Genomic DNA, 21,616 nt, shown 5'->3' on the forward strand with positions numbered 1-21,616 from the left:
GCCGAACACTGCCCTAGGGCGACAACTCAGTGTTTGGTTATTACTGCATTTAACTCTAAATGGGAGATGTCTGGATGATGCATGTTTTTAAATAGGTCTGGATATAATGCTCATGATCTGACAATCTACAGATAAATGCAAAACCTAATCACTTCCAATGTACTCAAAATGCAACTATAGGTTGAAACAGCTGATTTAAATTTAGAACTTATGGGGAAAAGAAGATAGAATGTTTTTTTTTTCTTTGAAACAACTGAGAGTGGTCACTGATTCAATAGTGTGTATCATATACTGATGGATATTTTGCTTGGGAAATAAAATAAAATCCTTGGTCGGGCAGTCTGGTGGCCTCCGGTCCTCTCTCTGAAAGGATCTAGTTGAGTATCCTCCACAGGCAATGAACAGCAAGGAGCCTCCCTCTGATGGGTGAGGTCTTTACAGCAGCACACTTCCTGTTGATGCAAAGAAGGCAGGGGTATGAGAGCCATTGTGTTTATCTCTTCCCAACTCTGAATGCCCTGACTTACACTGCAGCTTGAAATGGCCATGAGGGGAGTAGTTATACCACAGAAATCAATAACTGGTGTGAATCAAGGTCCCCTTTGCTGCAGCCAGTTCTACTATTTATCAGGACATCCCTGAGAGAAGGTCTAGAAATTAGGACGTGGGGGCTGAACAATCAATCACCAACTTTTGTTTACTAAATTTTTGTTTACTAAATTTGATTATTTCTGTAGCAATGCAATTTAAAAATTTAGTTGAGTCTACAGTTCCATCGGTTAATCGCCAAATCTGTCTTGTTAAATTAGAGTCTTTCAACTTAGAATCTGGGCAGGAGATTGTACTTCTTAGCAAATACCTTCGGTTTCTTCATTATTTGCCTAGACTTCAGTGTCAAGGCCATTATCTTGTCCTTTGTCTCACAGCACAGAAAACATATGGTCTGCCAGTGAAGATGCAATAACTAAGCAGCTTTTAGCCCCCAAGCTGCAAGCCCACTGAAAATTTGCAATTAGAATATTTATCCCCTTTTGCAAGTAGAGAATTCATAACAAGGGATGGTAGCATCAGACTTTTTAAAGTGCCATTTTGATCTCATGCTGTATTTCCCACCTTCTGCTTTGTTTGCATTTCTCTAGTTTGATGCAGAGAATTTTGTTTTTAAATTCAGATCACCAGACCCTCAGGCATATACAGAGTGGCCAGATCATTATGACCACCTGACGCTTGTAGGCAAATTAGCTATTATTTCACGCTGAAGTTGCTACAGGGCTGGACCATTATAAATAGGGAAGCAGGTTGTTTACCACGACAGTAGAAGTGATTTTTTTCTGAAAGTGTGGGTAAACAATGCGATTTAACAGCCTTTGAACGTGGGATATATTTGAACGTGAGTGGCCAGATTATTATGACCACCACATCAGTACTTCATTGGGCCACCTTTTGCCTTCAATACTGGGGCGATTCTTCTTGGCATTGACTCCATGAGATGTTGAAAGGTGACCCGAGGAATCTGACACCATGCCTGATGAATAGCACTGTCCAGTTCTGTGAGATTTGGTGGTTGTGGAACCAGCTGCCTGATGGCTCTTTTAACTTCGTCCCACAAATGCTCAATTGGATTGAGATCTGGTGATTGTGGGGGCCCCCTAAGCAAGATAACGTCCCCCTCATGTTCTTGAAACCACTCCTGCACAATACAAGCACCGTGGCATGGCGCATTGTCTTGTTGGGAGAAGCCATCTCCATTGGGATACGCCATCAACATGATAGGATGAACTTAATCAGCAACGATACTTAGGTATGTTGTGCTATTTAGACGTTGTTCCACACGAATTAAAGGGCCCAAATCATGCCAGGAAAACATGCCCCAAATCATAACACTGCCCCCACCAGCTTGAAGGGTTGTACTCATGCATGTGGGTGCATGCTTTCATGCTGTTTCCAGCAAATTCTCACTCTGCCATCTGCATGATGCAACTGGAAATGTGATTCATCGGACCACATGACTTTTTTCCAATGCTCGACTGTCCAATCCTGTGTTCCTGTGCGAATTGGAGACATTTTACCTTGGTAACTGCAGACAGCAAAGGTGTTCAAACAGACCTTCGGCTTCCATATCCCACACAATGCAGTGTACGGCTAATTTGCCTACAAATGTCAGGTGGTCATAATAATCTGGCCACTCACGTTCAAATATATCCCACGTTCAAAGGCTGTTAAATCGCGGTTTACCCATATTTTCTTCAGAGAAATATCACTTCTACTGTTGTGGTAAACAACCTGCTTTTCTATTTATAAAGGTCTGGCCCAATAGCAACTTCAGCATGAAATTATAGCTAATTTGCCTACAAACGTCAGGTGGTCATAATAATCTGGCCACTCAGTGTAGTGCATTGGCAAAAGAGTGTCTCTCTGGGCATAGATAGATACATTTTTAAAATCTTTCCAATGGGCCAATTTCTATGAAAGTTTTGTCTTTCTCATAGAAAAAAATCAAGAATATAGTGTCCTGCAAACCAAGTGAAAAATGTGCATCAGGGAGGAAGAAGTGCTCAACTATGCCCAATGTCAAGGCTGATAGCTCGAAAAGAACAAGGAAGACTGAACACTGGCTTTGGCAATATGCAGGTCTGTGAGCACCTTGACCAGAGCAGTTTCAATCTTATAATGGGGGCAAAATGGACTGGGTGTGACAATGGGATGAGAGGAACTGCAGAAAGTATTTGGTGAAGTGTTGCTGCAAAATAAGAGCTTTGAAGATTATTTTTACTCCTGTGAAGTTTTTGATTGCCTGTCCCTGAATATATTTCCTTCCTGTAACTACTCTAGTGAGCCCTAACTTATTACCATTGATGGCAACTATTGGTGTAACAGAATGAGTTAAAAAAAATCTACCTTTTTTCAGTTAGTCAATAGTATAACAAGGATCTTAACTACAGCTATTAGTTTTGAAGTCGTGACAGCTAATATATTTATTGATTTGAATTGCTCAGAATCCCTGAATTTTCCTTTTCACTCATTCTAGAAAATTACCAGAAGACAGCTATCTAACTTCCAATATATATGTGTATATGTATATAATTTATATGTATATATAAATATGTATTGTATACATATATTGCATATAAAGTTTTTTCATTACTAAAATTAAAAAAATACCTATATAATGCAGCAACAAGAAAAAAATATACTTAATAAATACTTTGAGGTCTAATGAATAAATATAAATTCAAGGCTACTATCTATTTACATTTTTATCTATTACATTTAATTTTACTTATTAATACTTACTGGGAAATCTCATTTTACTTTGTTAAAGTCAAAATAAGCAATTTTTAAGCTATCATCTGCTGGAAGGTCTAAATTCGAGGATAAATGAATTTACTTAGGCTTTATTAAGAGCCTTGGATTTTAAAAGCCTTACAGTTTATATCTAATAAGGATCACCCCCCTCCCCCCCACTATTTGTAGATAGAGTGCACACTTCAAAGTAATACCATATTGGCTATTTTCTGACATTCCTGAAAATAGCTTAAGTACAAGAAAAAATGAAGAGCAGTGATAATGGAGGGAAGTGGTGAATAGCATTACTTAGCTCAGTTCTTACCTCCTTCTTCAGTATGCTGATTTTAGTAGTAGAAACTGTTTTTAGTGTTACTTTGCATTTGCGTGTGGAGGGGAGGAACGTATCTTCATTCCTTATAGGACCAAGAAGTTGGCATGAGGGGAAAGGCAAGGGCCATTTTGCTCTATTTCAGAAACACTCTCCAGTTCCCCTGAGAAGGACTTCCGACTTCTCTGCTCTGCACATACATTTCCACTTCATTCAGCGCCTGTCCTGCAGCCAGGACTGTAGCTTCAAGCAGCTGGCAGCTCATTATTACTTCTGTCAGGGTCATGAATAAGGTAAACTTATATCCAGTCTATTATCCAGATTGAATTCATCCTCAGGGTGAGTTTGATACTGAAAAATACACAATGCTTCAAGCTCCTGGCCCTGTACCAGGAGCACAGTAAGATTCCACACCGAGTTCATCTCTCCTCCTGCATACTGACCAGGTCACACTTCTGAGTGTGGCCTTTGCTGTGTGAACCCGTAGGCGCATATTTAGGAATACTGACTTTCACATTATTTAGTACAGGGCTAAGCATAATGCCAGTGCTGTTACATAAGAAAAAAACAATAGAATAGTATTCTTCCATGATTCCTACTTCTTTACCACTAATTACCATTTCTAAAGGTATTACATAGTACATATATTTTTGAATATTTCATATATATAATAAGGCATATTGTCTACAATGGTGATGACATATTCATTTTCATATTTAAATTTTAACAAATTAAATGCACCCCCATATTAATAGAGAAAAGTTATGGGAAGTGAATTTGGTATAATTGGGTAACTATTATGGTGTTGGTGATCATTTTGTGGTTTTGACGATGTCCTAAAACAGGTGGCAGTATTGAGTCAGATAATATCTCTATGGATTCCTTTTATTACTGCCCATGATGCAATGGAGATTTGTTGAATAATATTCATAAGTGCATGAAGTTCTTTTAATCCAGAAAGAACAAATGGTGTTACTATACTAATTTCAGTCTATTAGTCTCATCTAACCCAGAGTAAACATTTCAAGTTAATCAAACGACAGCAAACATTATGTTCAGTAACCAATGTTTATTTAGTACTTGCTGTGTAACAGGTATGGTATGTGTATTTTATCTCATTTACTCTTCCAAGTAATCTTGTTAGGACAGTCCATTAGGAGATAATAAGGGTCAGAAGCTAAGTAGCGATTCCAGTACCACAGTGATAATAAGAGGTGGATTCGGAATTCAAACCTGGGCGTCTATCTTCCAAGTCCATACTGTTGACCACCAAGCTCTGTGACCATGCTGGGTAGTAAAAGGATGAAATAATGGCTGAAGTACCCCACACTGTGAAAAGAGAAATGGATGGATAAATACAGAAATGATATCAATATGGTACTGTGGGAACTGTAGGCAATGGATGTACAAAATGACATGTGAACAGAGAGGCAGGAGGCAGCAGTTGTGCCTGGGTAAATCAGGTTCCCAGAAGTGAAATCTCAGGCAGAAAGGAAAACAGAGGTATTTGAGGCTAGGGGCACAGTAAGTAAAGAGTCACCTGAGGAAAAGACATGAGCACATATGGAAATCCTGCAAAGTTTGGTATTGGGGTAGAGGTGCTTGTGGCAGGAGCACAAGAACTAAACATGGCGATGCTCTGAATTTTAAAACAGTCTGTACTGAGTAAGTGAATATTAAAACAGTCTGTAAGGATCAGGGAGCATAAGTTAGAGGTTAAGTGACTAAGACAGGACTTATGACTTGCTAGGTTTTAAGCTAGGTCTTTTTCTCTAGTTATTTTAATTACTTTGTCAGCATCCTTCAGAACACATTCTTTCTGTAGATATTTTGTTTCAGGTCAACAACTCTGGGTGCATTTCAGCTAATGCCTCATTATTATGCTAACTGTATTTTCTTTGTTGAAACTCTGTACTACAGTTTGTTACTATATATGGTAGGGTATGATTTGGCCTTGCCGAACTCTGGGCCATTACCAGTGGCTTCAGATTGAAAAGGGTTATTTTGAGGTTATATACTGACACCACAAAGGATTGAATTATTTATGACTTTAATATTCACCAGTGTTTCTAGCTCAGGATCCAATATACCACTGAATATTATCTGTCAACAAAACACTGCATCTGTTCCATTTGTTGATGACCGATAAAAAAAGCAGTTTAAATTGCTGCTTTGAACTCAATAGGGGTTGAATTTCTGCCCCAAGTATCTCAATAATAATAATACTAATAATATTTGTAATAAATATTTAAAATACTTATAACAAATAATATTTGTCCTGATATTAATTAGCACCACTTATAATGGATGCATGAATTAACATATACATCAATATCTATACTATACTACTATATCTATTAATTGTTTTTTTGCATAATAGAGACTGATTTAGGGAAATAGGTTTCTTCTTCAAATACTAACTACAAGCCCCAGCTGCATTTCTGTAAAAAATCAGGGTCTGATATAAAACGTATTTTTAAAAAGTTATGAGTGAACAACACCTTTATCTCATTTAACCACTTTTTCTCTTATCCTTACCTTCAACAAAGATTAAGAAAAATGAATATTAGTTATTATGAGAGAAAAGGTAAAATAAATATTTTAAAATTCTTTTTTTAGAAGGCGTTCGAAAATAAATATACTGATGAATTTACAGAATTAAACCAAATTGATGGAAAAACAATTTAGAGTTTAATTTTAGTCATTTTAAAAATATTTTTTTCAAAACTATCAACATCATAACCATCAACCCTAAAATGGGTTTTAATGACCTCACAATAATGCAGCACAGGGCATTTCTGGGACTAGTGCTAGGAAATGAAACATCTTACAGTATTAATTATTTTTCCCAAGAAACAGTGTTACACCTGGGAGTTGTTTTATTGACCAACAATTCAACATAAAAAAAATCACAGATATATTCAATACCATATAAAATAAATGCTGAGTCATAGCGCAGAATAAAGGAAATGATGCAAAACAGGTGACTAGCACAGTGCCTGGCACATATATGTAGGCAATCTGTATATGTTAGTTTCTCATATACCTGGTTTTGGTTACTTTGGCTGCCTTACATTATCACCCCATAATTTTATGGCTTAAAATAATAATAATCCGTTATGTTCTCTCATGGTTCCTGTGGGTGAGAAACCAGAAATCAGACAGGGCACTGCCGGCTCAACTGTTTTCTGTTCCACAATGTCTGAAGAAGAGACAAAGACTGAAGGCTGAATCATCCGAAGGCTCATTCACTCACATGTCTGCTGGTCATTACCGTTTGGGTACCTAACTAAGGCTTGTTGGCTGGAACACATGGCCTCTCTGTGTGGCCTGAGGTTCCTCAAAATATGATGGTTAAGGTCTAAGGGCCAGCATAAGATAGATACAGAGAGCTAGCGCGAGCACACTAGAGCTGCCACACACTACATCGAAGCTGTTTTGCCTTTTATGATCCCTAGCCTCAGATATCAAGCAGCCTTACTTCTGCCACATTTAAATGGCCAGATAGTTACAGAAATCCAAAGGGAGGAAATAGCAGCCTCACCTGTCAGTACAAGTGTGTCGCACTGTAAGAAGAGCATGTGGGATGTGACATATATTGGTGCAGCCATCTTTGAAAATACAATTTTCCAACCTACCAATAATTTGAAATAATAAAATTACAATTAAAATTATAGATACTAGGAGGGTCCAGGTGACTTTATAATGCAATTATTTGGAAATCCAATCCTCTGAAGAAAAAAACAGAGTCCCAGAAAAGTAAATAATCATTCAACTAGTTATTTTAGTGTCAGGAGTTGAACCCATGTTTGCTGAATCTTAATTCTATAGTAATTTACCATATAAATATTCCATAAAATGTGTCTGAATTTGTTCACTGATTAGAAAAAGGGCTTAGCCCTAGCCAGTTTGGCTCAGTGGATAGAGCGTCAGCCTGCAGACTGAAGGATCCCAGGTTTGATTCTGGTCAAGGGCACGTACCTCAGTTGCATGGTCGATCCCTGGCCCTGGTTGAGGTGCGTGAGAGAGGCAACCAACCGATGTGTCTCTCTCATGTTGATGTTTCTCTCTGTGTCTCTCCCCCTCCCTTCCACTATCTCAAAAATCAATGAAGCCCTAGCCAGTTTGGCTCAGTGAATTGAGCGTCGGGACTGTGGACGAAGGGTCCTGGGTTCAATTCCCAGTCAGGGCATATGCCCAGGCTGCGGGCTTGATCCCCAGTAGGGGGCATGTGGGAGGCAGCCAATCAATGATTCTCTCTCATCATTGATGTTTCTATCTCTCTCTCCTCTCCCTTCCTCTCTGAAAGCAATAAAAATACATTTTAAAAATAACAATGGAAAAAATATCCTCAGGTGAGGATTAACAGAAAAAATAATAGAAAAAGATCTTAAAGTATTTAAAACTATCCTTTTTAAAAATTTTATGAAAAATATGAATTATTGAAACTAATATGGGGAGAGGATACTTCCCAGCTGTGGTTAAAATGTGTAGGCATGACTGGGGCTGGCTCATGACCTCCCTGACATTGGCTTGCACGAGCTAGAAGTATGGGGCAGCTTTCAGCAAGATAAAAGACTGGAGAGGACAGTGCCATGTCTGTTCCTCAACCCTGTTTCATGCAGTTTCTTTTTTGAGCTTTAGGAAATCTGAGAGCTGAAGCAAAAGCTGCTTCAAAAGGAATCTGTGAGTCCAATTGGTGTGGCTCAGTGGTTGAGCGTTGACCTCGGAACCACAGTTCGATTCCAGTCAGGGCACATGACCAGTAGGGGGCACGCAGGAGGCAACTGATAGATGTTTCTCTCTCACGGATGTTTCTCCTTCTCTCTCCCTAAAAAATAAATAAAAACATATTTGTTTAAAAAAAAAAAAAGAATCTGTGAGACCCACAGAGTAAGCAGGTGACCCAGTACATCCAGGATTTGGGAAGGGGCAATCCCCACTTTATGCACAGGACACAACTGCTGCTTGGCATACTGAGGTACTGCAGGTTTGGAGGCAGTAATAAACAATCTCCTAGACATAGAAATAGCATTTTTAGAGAGGTCATGGGGAAATTATAATATCCAAGTACTTTCCTAGTGGGTTGTGAGTCAGTGGACAGAAATAAGAGGCCAGACAGAAGGCAGTGGAGGGCTATTGCTGCTCATGTGTCACACAGCTCCTGAGAAATCCTTGCAACACTAGGATTAATTATTGTGGGATGGGGCAGGAGGGGTACTCAAATAATGCTTAAGTCCTATACTTATGTTGTGAAGTGAGAGTAAAATTGGCACATAAATACTAATGTAACCTCATTTGAACCCACAGGCAGATAAGCTCTGTGAAAATTTGGATCACATGAATTATGTATAATTAACATTTAATTAGCAATGATTTTACTTCTTAAAACTTTGAAGGGTATTTGGAGGAATGATTTAGATATCCTATGTCTAAAACTGAACTCCTATTTTCCCTTCATCTTGAGTCATACAAGCAGCATTATAAAATTACTCTACTAATCACCTTAAAAAACATTACTGAAGTATCTAACTACCTGAAAACATCATTATAGGGTTTTTGTTGTTGAAATTTAGAGATCCATAGCCTCTTCAATCTGCTGTCCTGTTTATATTTATTTGTTGCTCTTCCCAGAATCCTAACCTCTCTTTCCTCACTTCCAAGATTTCTTATTCCATCCCAAATGGCAGCTTTAGCTTATAAAAATCACAGACATACAGTTGCAACGGTGTGTGCAGGTGGTGTGGGGTTGAGTAGGTAGTGGAGGATGGAAACTTCTTATCAGAAATGTAGGCTCAAACCCTGGCACTGGCATTGAGCAACTATGCAAATTTGGGTCTGAGTTTCTGCATCTGCAAAATAGGGATTACACACACACTATCCCTAATAGGTTGTTGTTAAGATTAGGTGCAACCACTGTGGAAAACAGTATGGAGTTTCCTAAAAAAATTAAAAATGGAACTCCCATTTGACTCAGTGATCCCACTTCTAAGACAATATCCTAAGAAATCAAAAAGAATATATGTACCTCTATCTTCATAGCAGCACAATTTACAATTGCTAAGATTTGGAAATAGCCCAAGTGGATTTAAAAAACTGTGGTACATTTACACAAGAAAATTCTATGCAGCTGTAAAAAAGAAAGAACTTGTATCATTTGTAACAGCATGGATGGACCTGAAGAGTATTATGCTAAGCAAAATAAGCCAGTTGGAGAAAGGTAAGTATCACATGATCTCACTCATATGTGGAATCTACTGAACAAAATAAAGAACAAAATAGATCCAGAGACATAGAAGCATGGAACAGACTGTCCAACTTCAGAGGGAAGGTGGGTGGGAAGTGATTAACCAAAGAACTTGTATGCATATATGCATAACCATGGACACAGACAATAAGGTGGTGAAGGCCTGGGGTGGGGGTGGGGCAGGCTAGAGGTTAATGGAAGGATGGGGGAGGAGGAAGAGGGGCATATGTAATACTTTCAAACAATAAAGATTTTTTTAAAAAAGATTAAATGAGCTAATACATAGAAAGGTACAAGGTACATCTAAGAACTCCCATTACCTAGGTCAGTTATGAGCCAAGATTTTCAAAAAAATAGCACAAATAGATAAAGCCGATCCTCCCACAACCTCTCTTCATCCCTGCTCACAGGATCCTCTTCTGCTTGAAATGACCTATGTCTGAAGATCTTTCTCCAGAAGTACAGCACAGATGTTAATTGAATAGTTTTGAAGAAGCAGGGGGCTAAAAAATCCAAATCTTTGAAAAGCAACAACCAACCTTTTATTTATTATTGAGACATTTAGGAATAAAAGTGAATGCAAACCAGTTTTATCTCCCCTGGGCTTAAAAAATCCCACTTCTAAGTCCTTTATAGCAGAAATTTTCAGAGGTAACTTCTGGCTAGTAATTTAGTGCTCTCACTATTTTTAGCTCTGGGAAGCCAGTGAAGAGATCTGGGCTGTGAGAGCAAACTCTCAAAGTCCAGCTCAACTTCTTTGGCTGCTAACATTCTCAGGTGAGGATTAACAATCAATCAATCAATCATTCAATCAATAAACAGAATAAATAGACAATAGTACCATTCAAGAACATATAAAATATATAGCACAAATCAAGTTAGTTAGAAATTAAGTCATTTTATAGAAGTAAACAATTGCGTTTGAGCTGGGAGGGAAATTTCCATATTTTCTGGAGTGTTGGCTCAGGTTTAAGTGATTTTGGCCTTGCCTTTTCTGGGTAAAGAAGTAGCATCATCATTTTCTTACAATGTACAAACTACACATGGGAATTGAAACAGCAACCTTTTGGTGATGGGACGACACCCAATCAACTAAGCCGCACTGGCCACGATGACCCTTTTCACTTAAAAAGCAACTTATCTCTATAGAATTCAGAGCTCAGACAATTTGTGTATCTGTTCATGTTTTCTAAAACCTGTCTTCTCATCCTGAAGTTCTCTCATTCTTGAAGGTGCACCTAGTGGTGCTATTAAATGTTTAATAACTGGCACTCCAGAAAACAACAACAACAAAATAAACAAACCCATTATCACTTCCTGTGGTATAAATACACCATGGATAATTTCAAGCTAACAACCTGATATGAATGCTGCGTTTTGGAGATGTGCCTGTTTGGCTTTCATGAGTGAGTAGGATGTGGTTCCATCACACCACTGGGTTAAAAAAATTAGCCGTTTTAATAATGAAAATATGGATTCACAGTATCATTCGTAAGAGCTCAGGGGTTTGGGTGGACAGCACTTACTATTACAAGTAATTAACGATGTATAAAGCAATTTAATGTTTTTATCCTCAGACAGACTATAAACTTCACGGGCAGGGCTCATGACTACTGATCTCACCTGCAGTGCCTGGCACAATGATAGGCTCATAGTGTGCACCAATATATCCCTGTTGAACAAGTGACTGGTTTATTCATCTAGCCTCATAATTTTTAAAATATATTTTTATTGATTTGAGAGAGAGAGGAAGGGAGAGGGAGAGAAAGCAACATTGATTGGCTGCCTCCTGCATGCCTCCTATGGGGATCAAGCCGGGAATGTGCCCTGACTGGGAATCGGACTGGCAACCTCTCAGTGCAAGGAACCATGCTTAACCAACTGAGCCACACTGGCCAGGGCTAGCCTCATAATTTTTAAAACTTATTTTTATTTGTTGAGTCCTTTATTCAAATTAAATCTTTCCCCAAAATGCAATGAATAAAATAGATAAAAGGAGTGCTGTTTTGCTTTGAGTAGGCTTGGGGGCCTAGACTCCTGCTGGCCGACCCTTCTCTTTGTCCACCACTATGGTTCTTGAGGCACAAAGTGGAGCCACTAGGCTCCTCGGGAAATCCTTTGAAAATCACTGAACCAGTCTAACTGCTTGGTTTCCTTTCTATAATATTCATACCAACTGATCATCTAACAGAGGCTTGAATGACTCCACTGTTGGGGAACTCACTCTCCCTAAGGGTGCTCTTACTTTGGACTGCCCCCAGATTAAAATTTTTATTATATTAAGCTAAAATCTTCTCTTTAGTCCCTAGGACTACCATCTGGGACTGACAGAAAAGTTCTAAATTTCCTTCTACATGAGTCTTTCAATTTCTAAAGGTCGCTATTATAGTCCTATTTTTTGCCCTCCTTTGCCTTTATTTTTTTCATATTGATTATATTTTGATTATATTAACAATGGAACAATATACTGTAGAAAGTAAAAGTATATTATATCAAGTATCATGTGATACAATAGTGACAGAACTTGCTTTTCTTAGGTATTTAAAATGTAATAATATAACATAATAATATAAAAATATAATATACATCCTATATAATAAAAACCTAATATGCTAAGTGTCTGGTCATCCAGTCAATCAATCAAAGCATAATATGCTAATGCTATGCCAAGGCCGCTCAACCGCTCGCTATGACATGCACTGACCACCAGGGGGCGGATGCTCTAACCGGTAGGTTAGTTTGCTGCTGGGGTCCAGCCAATTGGGACTGAGCGAGATGGGCCAGACACGCCCTGGTCCCTCCCTGGCTGGCCAACCTCCCTGTTCCTCCCCGGTCCCAATTGTGCACTGGTGGGGTCCCTCGCCTGCACCCTCTCACAATCCGGGACCCCTCGGGGGATGTCAGAGAGCCAGTTTCAGCTCAATCCCGCAGGCCAGGCTGAGAGACTCCACTGGTGCATGAACTCGTGCACTGGGCCTCTAGTAATAATATAAAAAAATCCATATTCTTACTTGTTGATCCAAAGTGGTTGTATCAACTTCACTCAATAAACATAACTAATATATTGTCATAATGCATTCTGTTCTTTTAAAGAAGCAAACTTTACTGATAAAGCAAATAATCCCATTTGGCAATGACCCTTAGATCCATTACCTTTCTTCCCACTTCAACCAGGATTCTGGGTTTGTTGTGCATCCCTCAAATCTATTTTCATACTTCTACATGCATAAGTATGCCTCTATATGTCCAGGCATAAATATACCTGTGCTGTCCAGTATATAGTCACTAGCAATGTGGTTGTTTAAATTTAAATTAATTAAAATAAAATTTAAAAAATCAGTTCCTCCATTGCCCTAGCCATATTCCAAGTACTCAGTAGCCATCATTGCAGAGCTCTGTTGGGTGCTTCAATTATTTTAATGTTGTTGTTTTTTAAATTTGGCATTATATTGTTGACATGCACCCAACTGATATATAGAGAAGTCTGGTGTATTCCTTTAAACTGGCATAGAATATTTTATTTTATGAATATACCACATCATTATTACGTTTGAAACCTATTTCTCCCCAATTGGATATTGAAGTTGTTTTTATTCTTCTATTTTAAACAATGCTTCAATGAACATCTTTCTCAAGAATAAGTATCTAAAAGTGAAAATGCTCGCCGAAACCGGTTTGGCTCAGTGGATAGAGCGTCGGCCTGCGGACTGAGAGGTCCCAGGTTCGATTCCGGTCAAGGGCATGTACCTGGGTTGCGGGCATATCCCCAGTGGGAGATGTGCAGGAGGCAGCTGATCGGTGATTCTCTCTCATCGATGTTTCTAACTCTCTATCTCTCTCCCTTCCTCTCTGTAAAAAATCAATAAAATATATATAAAAAAATAAAATAAAATGTTAAAAGTGAAAATGCTCTATCATAAGGTATGCATGTTTTCAGTATTTCTAGATGTTGCCAAAATATTCTCCAAAGTGGTTGTAGCAACTTCACTCGTATGAATAGTATATTAAAAAATAAATTTTCCCATATCCTCACCAACACCTGACATTATTAGTTTTTGCCATTGGGTTAGGTAAAAATGGTATTTTATTGATATCTCATTGTTTTAATTTTTGATTACTCATGTGGTTTAAACATTGTCACATATTCACTGACTACTACTTTTTTTGTTTATTGCCTATGCACATATTTTGCCCACTTTTCTATGGAATTTTTGCCTTTTTCTTAATGATTTGTGGTAATTAATCATATTAAAACTTGCTTTTATTGTTATTCCACCCTCTTCCATACATATACATACATGTGTATATATATGTATATGGATTTGTTATGTAAATATATCTATCTATATGGATAGACATCTATGTAGAGATATTCTGAATCATTTGAAAATAAGTTACAGATTTCACAACATAAATGTTTTAGCATAAAATTTTCAAGATTAAAGGATGCTACCACATCTCTTTAAGATTGAGGACTGCATTTGTTATCATGTATCCTAGGTCTCTTCAATCTGGAAGAATTCCATTCTTTTAAAAATTACAATGGCTCATTCAAACAATCCAGGCCAGGTTTCTTGTAGAATATACCACATTCTGGGTTTATCTGCCTTTTTCCTCACGTTTACTTCTTCTAATATCCCCTACACTTTTTAAAATTTGTGCTTACATCTAGACCAGGACTTCTTAGAAACCCTGGCATTATTGACATTTGGGACCAGATAATTGATGTGGAGAGGCTGTCCTGTGGATTTTTAAATGTTTAGCAGCATCTCCAGCCTCTACTCATTAGATTCAGTAACAACCCTCTCCACGCCCTTTCCCTGCCTGCCCTTCTCTCCCAATACCACAAACAAAAATGTCTCCAGGCATTGTCAAAGTGCTCAAGGGGTTAAGGGGATGAGGAGCAGGGTGGGGATCCATCCCCTGGTTGGGAACCACAGGCTAGAAGTTTAATGAAAATCAAGTTAAATAATTTTAGCAATAATAGTTCTTAGATGATGTTCATTCCTAATTGCGTAACACCAGTAAACACCAATAATATCAGATTGTCCCATTATTAGCAATTCTAGCTTTGGTCATTTGTTTAAGCAGTGATTTTTTTTTTTTTAAGGTACGTTTTCTATTTTATAAGAAAGTTATGGCCTGACACTTTGAAACCATGTGAAGATCCTGTGCCCATACAATCTTTCACCCAGTGGTTTTCCCATTCTCTGATGAACTTTGCCTGAATTATTTGTGGTTGATTTGAAAAATAGTGGTTTTCTAATTCTATTATTTGTTCTTCATTTAATCTCTAGTATTTCTCTGAAAGAAAATTTTTCATTCTCCCTCCTTTATTTTTAGTGGTACTCTGAACTCATGTATTTTCTTTACCCAATTAATTATTGTATTCTTTTTGATGCTCATATTGCCCCGACTTTCTCCAGTGGAAATCCTCAACCCGTTCTTTAAAACATATCCTAAAACAAGAGAATTAATTGTTTTGTGGAACTTTTAATTAAATTGTAAGCATCAAACAATGGTAACTTCTTACTGTACTACACTGCACATGTGAACAAAAGTGCAAAGGCTTCACATTTAACCAGTAAAGAATTCTGATGACTAGAACAACCTACCATTTTCATAATTAACAAGTTAATTAACATTAGGATTCAGCAACCAATAAAAATTAGCAATTTAATTTTGAGTCATCTATTTACTTTAGAATTATAATCTTTTCCTGACTCCTATACATTCAAATACACTTTGTAGTATACACAGTATATGGCCTTGTGTATACATCGCATACTACTGCAAATTGTAGGGAATAGGATAGGATGACTTCTGTTCCTAAAAGTGCTTGGGAACGTATTACAATAGCATTAAAGCTCAAGAAAGCATCGCGATTTTAGAACTATGACTTTTGGGAAGCCGGAACGGCAGAGCCGAGAAAAATGTCTATTAAGGATTCAGCTCCACCCGGGGTAATTATCCCTTTCCTTCTCAACAGTCGATTTCCTCCCCAGTCCCGGGAGCGGCTCTGACCAGATCGGCAGTCCGCTCTGCATCTGTTGATGGTGATGATGGCTTCCAAGGAAACCGCCGCGGTGATGGGCTTTAGGTTCTTAAGAGTCCTCACCCCGCGACTTCGCAGCGGAGGCCAGCGCCACTTCAATCTTTTTCCCGGGTCCCGCAGAGGTGACTGCGGAGGGTGGGGCAAATTTTTAGGGTGCGGGGAGCAGCGTGCCTCCTGATTGGCTGGCGTGGGCCTCGGCCGCCCAATCACATTAGCGTGTCTACCACGCCGCAACGTGCCGCCGCCACGCATGCCCATTCCGGGACCAGCGCTTGCGCCTCAGCGTCCTGAGAGCTGAGGGCACCGGCTCAGGGCGGCGGGAGCCACGTCTGGGTGTGCCCGTGTCAACGTCACCGGGCAGCGCTGGAACCCGGTCAGGCCCGGTGGGAGAGCGACAAGAAAATCGAGCACTGACCCAACTGTCTGACTTTCCCACGTCCCTTAAGCGCAGGTTTCCTTGGGTCGGCCACGCACTTTCACTGTGGAATCCGACCTGGACAATCCCGTTTCCCTGAGGGGACTGGAAAAAGACCCGCTGCACTCTTTCTGGGCGTCCAGGCAGACAGCAAAGCGGGGCGAATGGGACGGGTCTTTAGAAGAAAGTAAACTTTTTTCCCCCCAGGCAGCGTGGGCTTAGGAACCCCTTCCCTTGGAGTCTTCCTGCCTGAAACACGGCCGTAGAAAAGCCGCCCTGGACATGATCCCTCGCAGCCGACCCGTCCGTCTCGGCGCTGGCGTGTCCTGCTCGCCCGGAGCTGACCATCGGTCGGCGCTGGCCACGCGGAGGTTACTTTCTGCTCCCGAACTAGTTTCCAGGGCGTGCAACTCAGGAAAGTAACCCACACCGAAACCAGCCAGCCTCCGGGGAGGCAGAGTCTCGTGGTCCTTGGTACCAACTGGCCTCCCGCCTCCAGCCCCAGCCGGTCCCTGGCTGATCGCCGCCCCGGCGCGCAGGCACCGGCCCCACGCGGCCGCTCGGAAAACGCGGCGGGCGGAACCCGCACGCGGAAGCGCCGGCCGCACTGAGCATGCCCAGTTGCAGGGCCGACCAGAGGAGTTTTTTTCTTTCTTTCTTTTTCTTTTCTTTCTTTTTTCTTTTCTTTTTTGTTTTTAGTCTTAAGTAGGAGGCCGTGCCCCCACCCCCACCGCAGCCCCCCAGCAGCCCAGGCCTGGGCAGCTACCATGGCCGAGGTCCCCGGCGCGGCGTTGTCCCAGGCGGGCTGGTAAGTGGTGAGTCCCGCCGGCCGCGGGCGCGGACCGGGGCCCCGGGCGGGCTGGGGTTGGGGGCGGTGGGGTGCGTGGAGGGGTAGGCGGAGGCCGCCGCCCGCCCCCGGCCTCTCCCCGGGCCCGCCGGCCGGCCGGCCCCGCCCCCGGCGCCACGCGGAGCCGACCGAGTCCCCCAGCTCCGCTCGGGGCGGCGGCGCGGCCTGGGCCCCGAGCGGCGGGCGGCGGGCCGGGGGGACGCGGGGGCGCGGGCAGGGCGGCCGGGCCTGCGCCGGCCGCGGGGAGCACCTGCAGCGCCTCGCGCCTCTCCGGGGTCGGGAGCGAGGGCGGCGGCGGAGGTCCGCGGCGGGAGCGGCGGGCCCGCAGGAAGTTGAGGGCGGACGGAGCACAGCCCCTTCTTTCCCCTTATTTCTAAGTGCGGCGCCGACGGGGGTGCGGCGACCCCCCTCACACACGCAACTTCTGAAGCTAAAAATGACCGCCTTGTCCACGCCGGTGGGCGCCCCGTAGAACTTTTCTGGAAGGGATGGAGGTGTTCTGGCACTGAAAGACGTTTCATGCCAAGGTTTTTGGGATCCGAAACCAATAACGTGTGTTACAGGAAAGTAAGCAGTGTCTGGAACTGCGGCCATCACAGTTGTAAACATAGAGTTTGATTCAGTCATGCTTTCCCAGGCCTGCGCAGGCACCGTCTGAGATGGGGGGTGGGTGGGGAGGAGGATGCGAGAGACTGGTCCCAGCTGTCTGAAGTTCACCATCTTCCTGAAAAGTGGTTAGAGAGGGAGGCATGGAAAAGGACCAGCACAAATCCGGAAAATAGTGGTTAATTGTGTCCAGGAGCAGGCAGCTCTACAGTGGAACTGGAGGGGAAGGAGAGTTAATTTCCTAGAGAACTGCACTTTGAAAGATGGCGAGGAGGCGGCTTGTTGGGCACAGACGCTGGAGACGAGGCACAGGAGGAAGGAAGTGCTCGTGGGCTTGCAGACCCCTGTGCCTCCGTGGGAGTGGGGGGTGTCCAGGGAGGGTTAAGGCCAGAAAGTTGGGGGCCAGGTTATGGAGGCTACAGGTGAGTAAAAGATGTGGATTTGATACTGTGAATAAAGTTTTTGACTTAGAGTAACGTAACAGCCGTGTTTTGAAGAAGTTGCTCCTGGCTCTACAGCCACCCCATTTCCCAGGTGGAGACTGAGGCACAGAGCTGTGAGGCAGCTTCCCAGAAATGACACAGCTAGAAAGTGGTGGAGGTGGACGGTGATTGCAGAAGGGCCAGTTCCAAATATGGTGCATTTAACTGTTATGTGTTACTGTTCCTACAGTTCTTGTGTAGAGCACATTATTAGCATAACAAACTCACCTCATTTAGTTTTATTTTTGTTCTTTTAAGTGGAATCTCCTCCGTCACTTTCTTTAACCGACAAGGTTGTCTTGGATAATCTTGGGTCATTCTTCCATTTGAGTTGTTCCCCATTTTTCTTTAGATTGAGCCTTAATTCCTCAAACTAGTTTTATGATTTAATTATAGACTTAGTTGTTTACTGCTTCCCAGCACGACCCCACCTCCTTTAGAGATGTTAGTTTCATTATTTTGGTTCCACACACATACTAAATTGTTCTAATTTGGTCTTCTTAAGAGTGGGGAATTACATCTTATTTTTCTGTGTATCTGTAGTGCCAGAGAGCACATTACATTTTAGGTCCTCAATAAAGTCTGATACAATTGACCTTGGAATGCCCCTGCCAATCAGAATTTCCTAACCAAGTTCTCTAACCAAGCCTAGGCAGAGTCCAGCTATTTGTTACTTTGTTATAAATCCCCAGCAATGTTGTAGTGTAGCATGTGCCACTTTGTATTACAAATTATCTGTTTACAGGTGTTACTTCCGTGAAACTGTTGCTTTTATGACTTTGACTCAAAAAGGAGTAATGTGTGGTCTGATAAAATTACTTATCTTTCTAGGAGTTGGGAGTATCATGTAATTTCTGATAGGTCTTTTTAAAAAAATTATTGATGAGAGAGAGGGAGAAAGAGAAAGAAACAGAAACATTGGTTTGTTGTTGCACTTTTTTTAATCATTCATTGGTTGATTCTTGTATGTACCTTGACCATGGATTGAACCTGCAACCTTGGCTTATGTGAATGACGATAATTGAGCTTCCAGGCCAGGGCCTTTGATGGGTCTTGAACAGACCAAACTTGTTCCAAAGAAGATGAGGACCTCCTAGGCTTTCAGTGTCCTGTATTGTAGTAGAAGTGATATTTAGGTAGAGACTTACTATGGTAAAATTCAGCATCTCAAAGGTTTAGGCAGAGAAGAGCACTAGAAGGAGGATGTCTGATCATAGAGCAGTTTTGACCAACTAATTTCCAGTTCTGACATGCTGAGTTTCATCTAACTCTTGGCATGCTGTTATTGTCACTGACAAAACCATTTTTCTTTGTACTCAGCCTATTAATTTAATTACTTGTAGGACCTGAAAAGAAATAGATGCTAAAACACCTAAACTATAATTAAATTTGTTCTATCATTTTCACTTAAAATAGTAGTTCAGGAAACTATTTAGCCCTGAAAAGCTTGTTAATGAATATGTCATCTTCTGGGATTACAGATGATCTATATAGACCAATTTATTATTCTAATTTGTTAATACATTTTTTTCCCCTTAAGTATTTATTCTTCATTAGAGCCCCAAGAGTTTTGCTTTTCATTTGTTTTGTTTTGTTTTGTTTTTGTGGAGGGGCCAGAGTTAGAGGTGAAAGGGAGGGTGAACACCTCTTGTCCCGTTTGAACTTCACCTTCTCTTTTGGTTGGTCTCTCTCTGATTACTGGTGCTACCATCATATTGATATCCTCTGGCCCAAGTGTATACCAAACTTCATTCTGTTTGTTTCACCTTTGAACAACTAAGAAAGGCTACGGCTTATGGAAGTCTTTATCAGAATGTAGTACTAGAGGAGAAAATAAGCACAATGGCAGTATGGATTATAGAGTGGTTATTGTTCTCTTTCTTGGGGGTCCTGCCCTGTTATTCTTCATGCTGCCTTGAGATAGCTACTCTAAGGAAGTGGAACTACTTCCAGACTTTTCACTGGAATTTCTTATTCCTGGCTTTTGACTTATACACGGATGGAGAGCTTCTTTTTATATCCCATCACTTCCCAAACACATTAATAATCAAGACCAAAAAAGTCAGATTCCTGTTCTGCAATCCAGCCCAATGCCTTTCTTGTTTGTTTGGTTTCAGTTTTCCGAGAGACACACCTGTTCACAGGAGATGGCTAGTGAATGAAATCAATGTTCAAGTAAGAAAGAGTCTTTGCAGTATCATTAATATAACTACCATACCTTTACATAATACACTATTGCTAACCTGTCATACAGTAGGAGTTTATGCAAAGGATATTTCAGTATAACTCTTAGGTATACTCATAGTTATAAAGAATATTGATAGTTCTTTGTAGGGCTGTATATTAAGTACAGGATTTTAAAAATTACCTGGAATTATAAAATACTTTATCATTACCACTTTGATATAAACGTACCCTTGGAACACTGTTTTGGAAGGGATCAGAACCATTAAAATATTTTTTGGGTGAAACAGAATAATAGATCATGCTGAAGAACACTAGAAGAAACCAATCGCTTTATACTTCGTTTTCGGGGGAGCTTATTGGCAACATCCTTCTATTTTGAAATATTTCTTGTTTCTTTAATAGGCATTTGTAACTATCTCTTTGGTTTTTATTATTTGTGAAATTATAATGTTCAAGAGCAATAAGTCTTCTTGACCTTCTGTCTGAAAATGTGTTTATATATATTGCCTGGTTGCTTTTGTAGATATTGTAAACTGCTAAAAATGACTGGATATTCTATTAAACTGTGCAAGTTTTCAGATTTGAAGGTGCTGTTTGCAGTGATTTTTTGGTGAATAACCTATAAATCTAGTTTCAACTGCCTGTACACTTCACTGCTTCCAGCATAAAAGGGGTATAAAAAGAAACTTGCTACCTCAGCAAGTTGAAAATAATTTTCTCCTCTCACACAGTAGCATTTGCTAAATCAAGTAAAAATTGCATAGTAACATTTCAAGAATCATAAAAATACAATTATATTATTTTTTTGGCTTATGTTTTCTCTTTTTGACAATAGAATATGGGTATTTTTTACTTATCATGTTATAGTTAAGTTCCATCTCTCTAGAAATTCTGACTTTTTGAAAGGCGTAGGATTTGGAAGTTGCTGAAGAACACTTTACCTCCAAATAATTTTTAGAAGAAGCATATTGCATTCTCAGCAATTACAGACATTTTTATGTGAAATTGAGAAACATTTGTGAAATCATTGAATGACAAGAAACAAAACAAAAAACAGAATGTGGCAATGTGGTGGGGGAAAAATGCATTGTGATCATGTAAAGTATTGACAAGGCTGTCAAATCAAAGATAATGGTGGCAGAAAAGAAGCACATTGGTAAT

At 40.5% G+C, this 21,616-nt stretch overlaps 1 protein-coding gene across 5 annotated transcripts in view; it reads left to right on the plus strand.

The window, feature by feature from the left end:
• The first annotated feature begins 17,011 nt into the window (after positions 1-17,011).
• The window catches only part of TDRD3 (tudor domain containing 3), a 211,064-nt gene continuing 206,459 nt past the window's right edge, over positions 17,012-21,616 (plus strand). For 4 of the 5 annotated variants that reach the window (XR_009451346.1, XM_059684798.1, XM_059684799.1 and 1 more), the window contains exon 1: positions 17,012-17,141. Coding sequence is in view for 3 of the 5 variants with exons in the window: in XM_059684798.1 (XP_059540781.1) it covers positions 17,101-17,141 (41 nt within the window). In the remaining 2 variants the exon portion in view is untranslated. Of the gene's footprint in view, positions 17,149-21,616 lie in introns of all 5 variants that reach the window. The other variant, XM_059684801.1, reaches the window with a different exon arrangement.

The sequence above is a fragment of the Myotis daubentonii genome, chromosome 2, assembly GCF_963259705.1.
Source record: "Myotis daubentonii chromosome 2, mMyoDau2.1, whole genome shotgun sequence".
NCBI classification, from domain to species: domain Eukaryota; kingdom Metazoa; phylum Chordata; class Mammalia; order Chiroptera; family Vespertilionidae; genus Myotis; species Myotis daubentonii.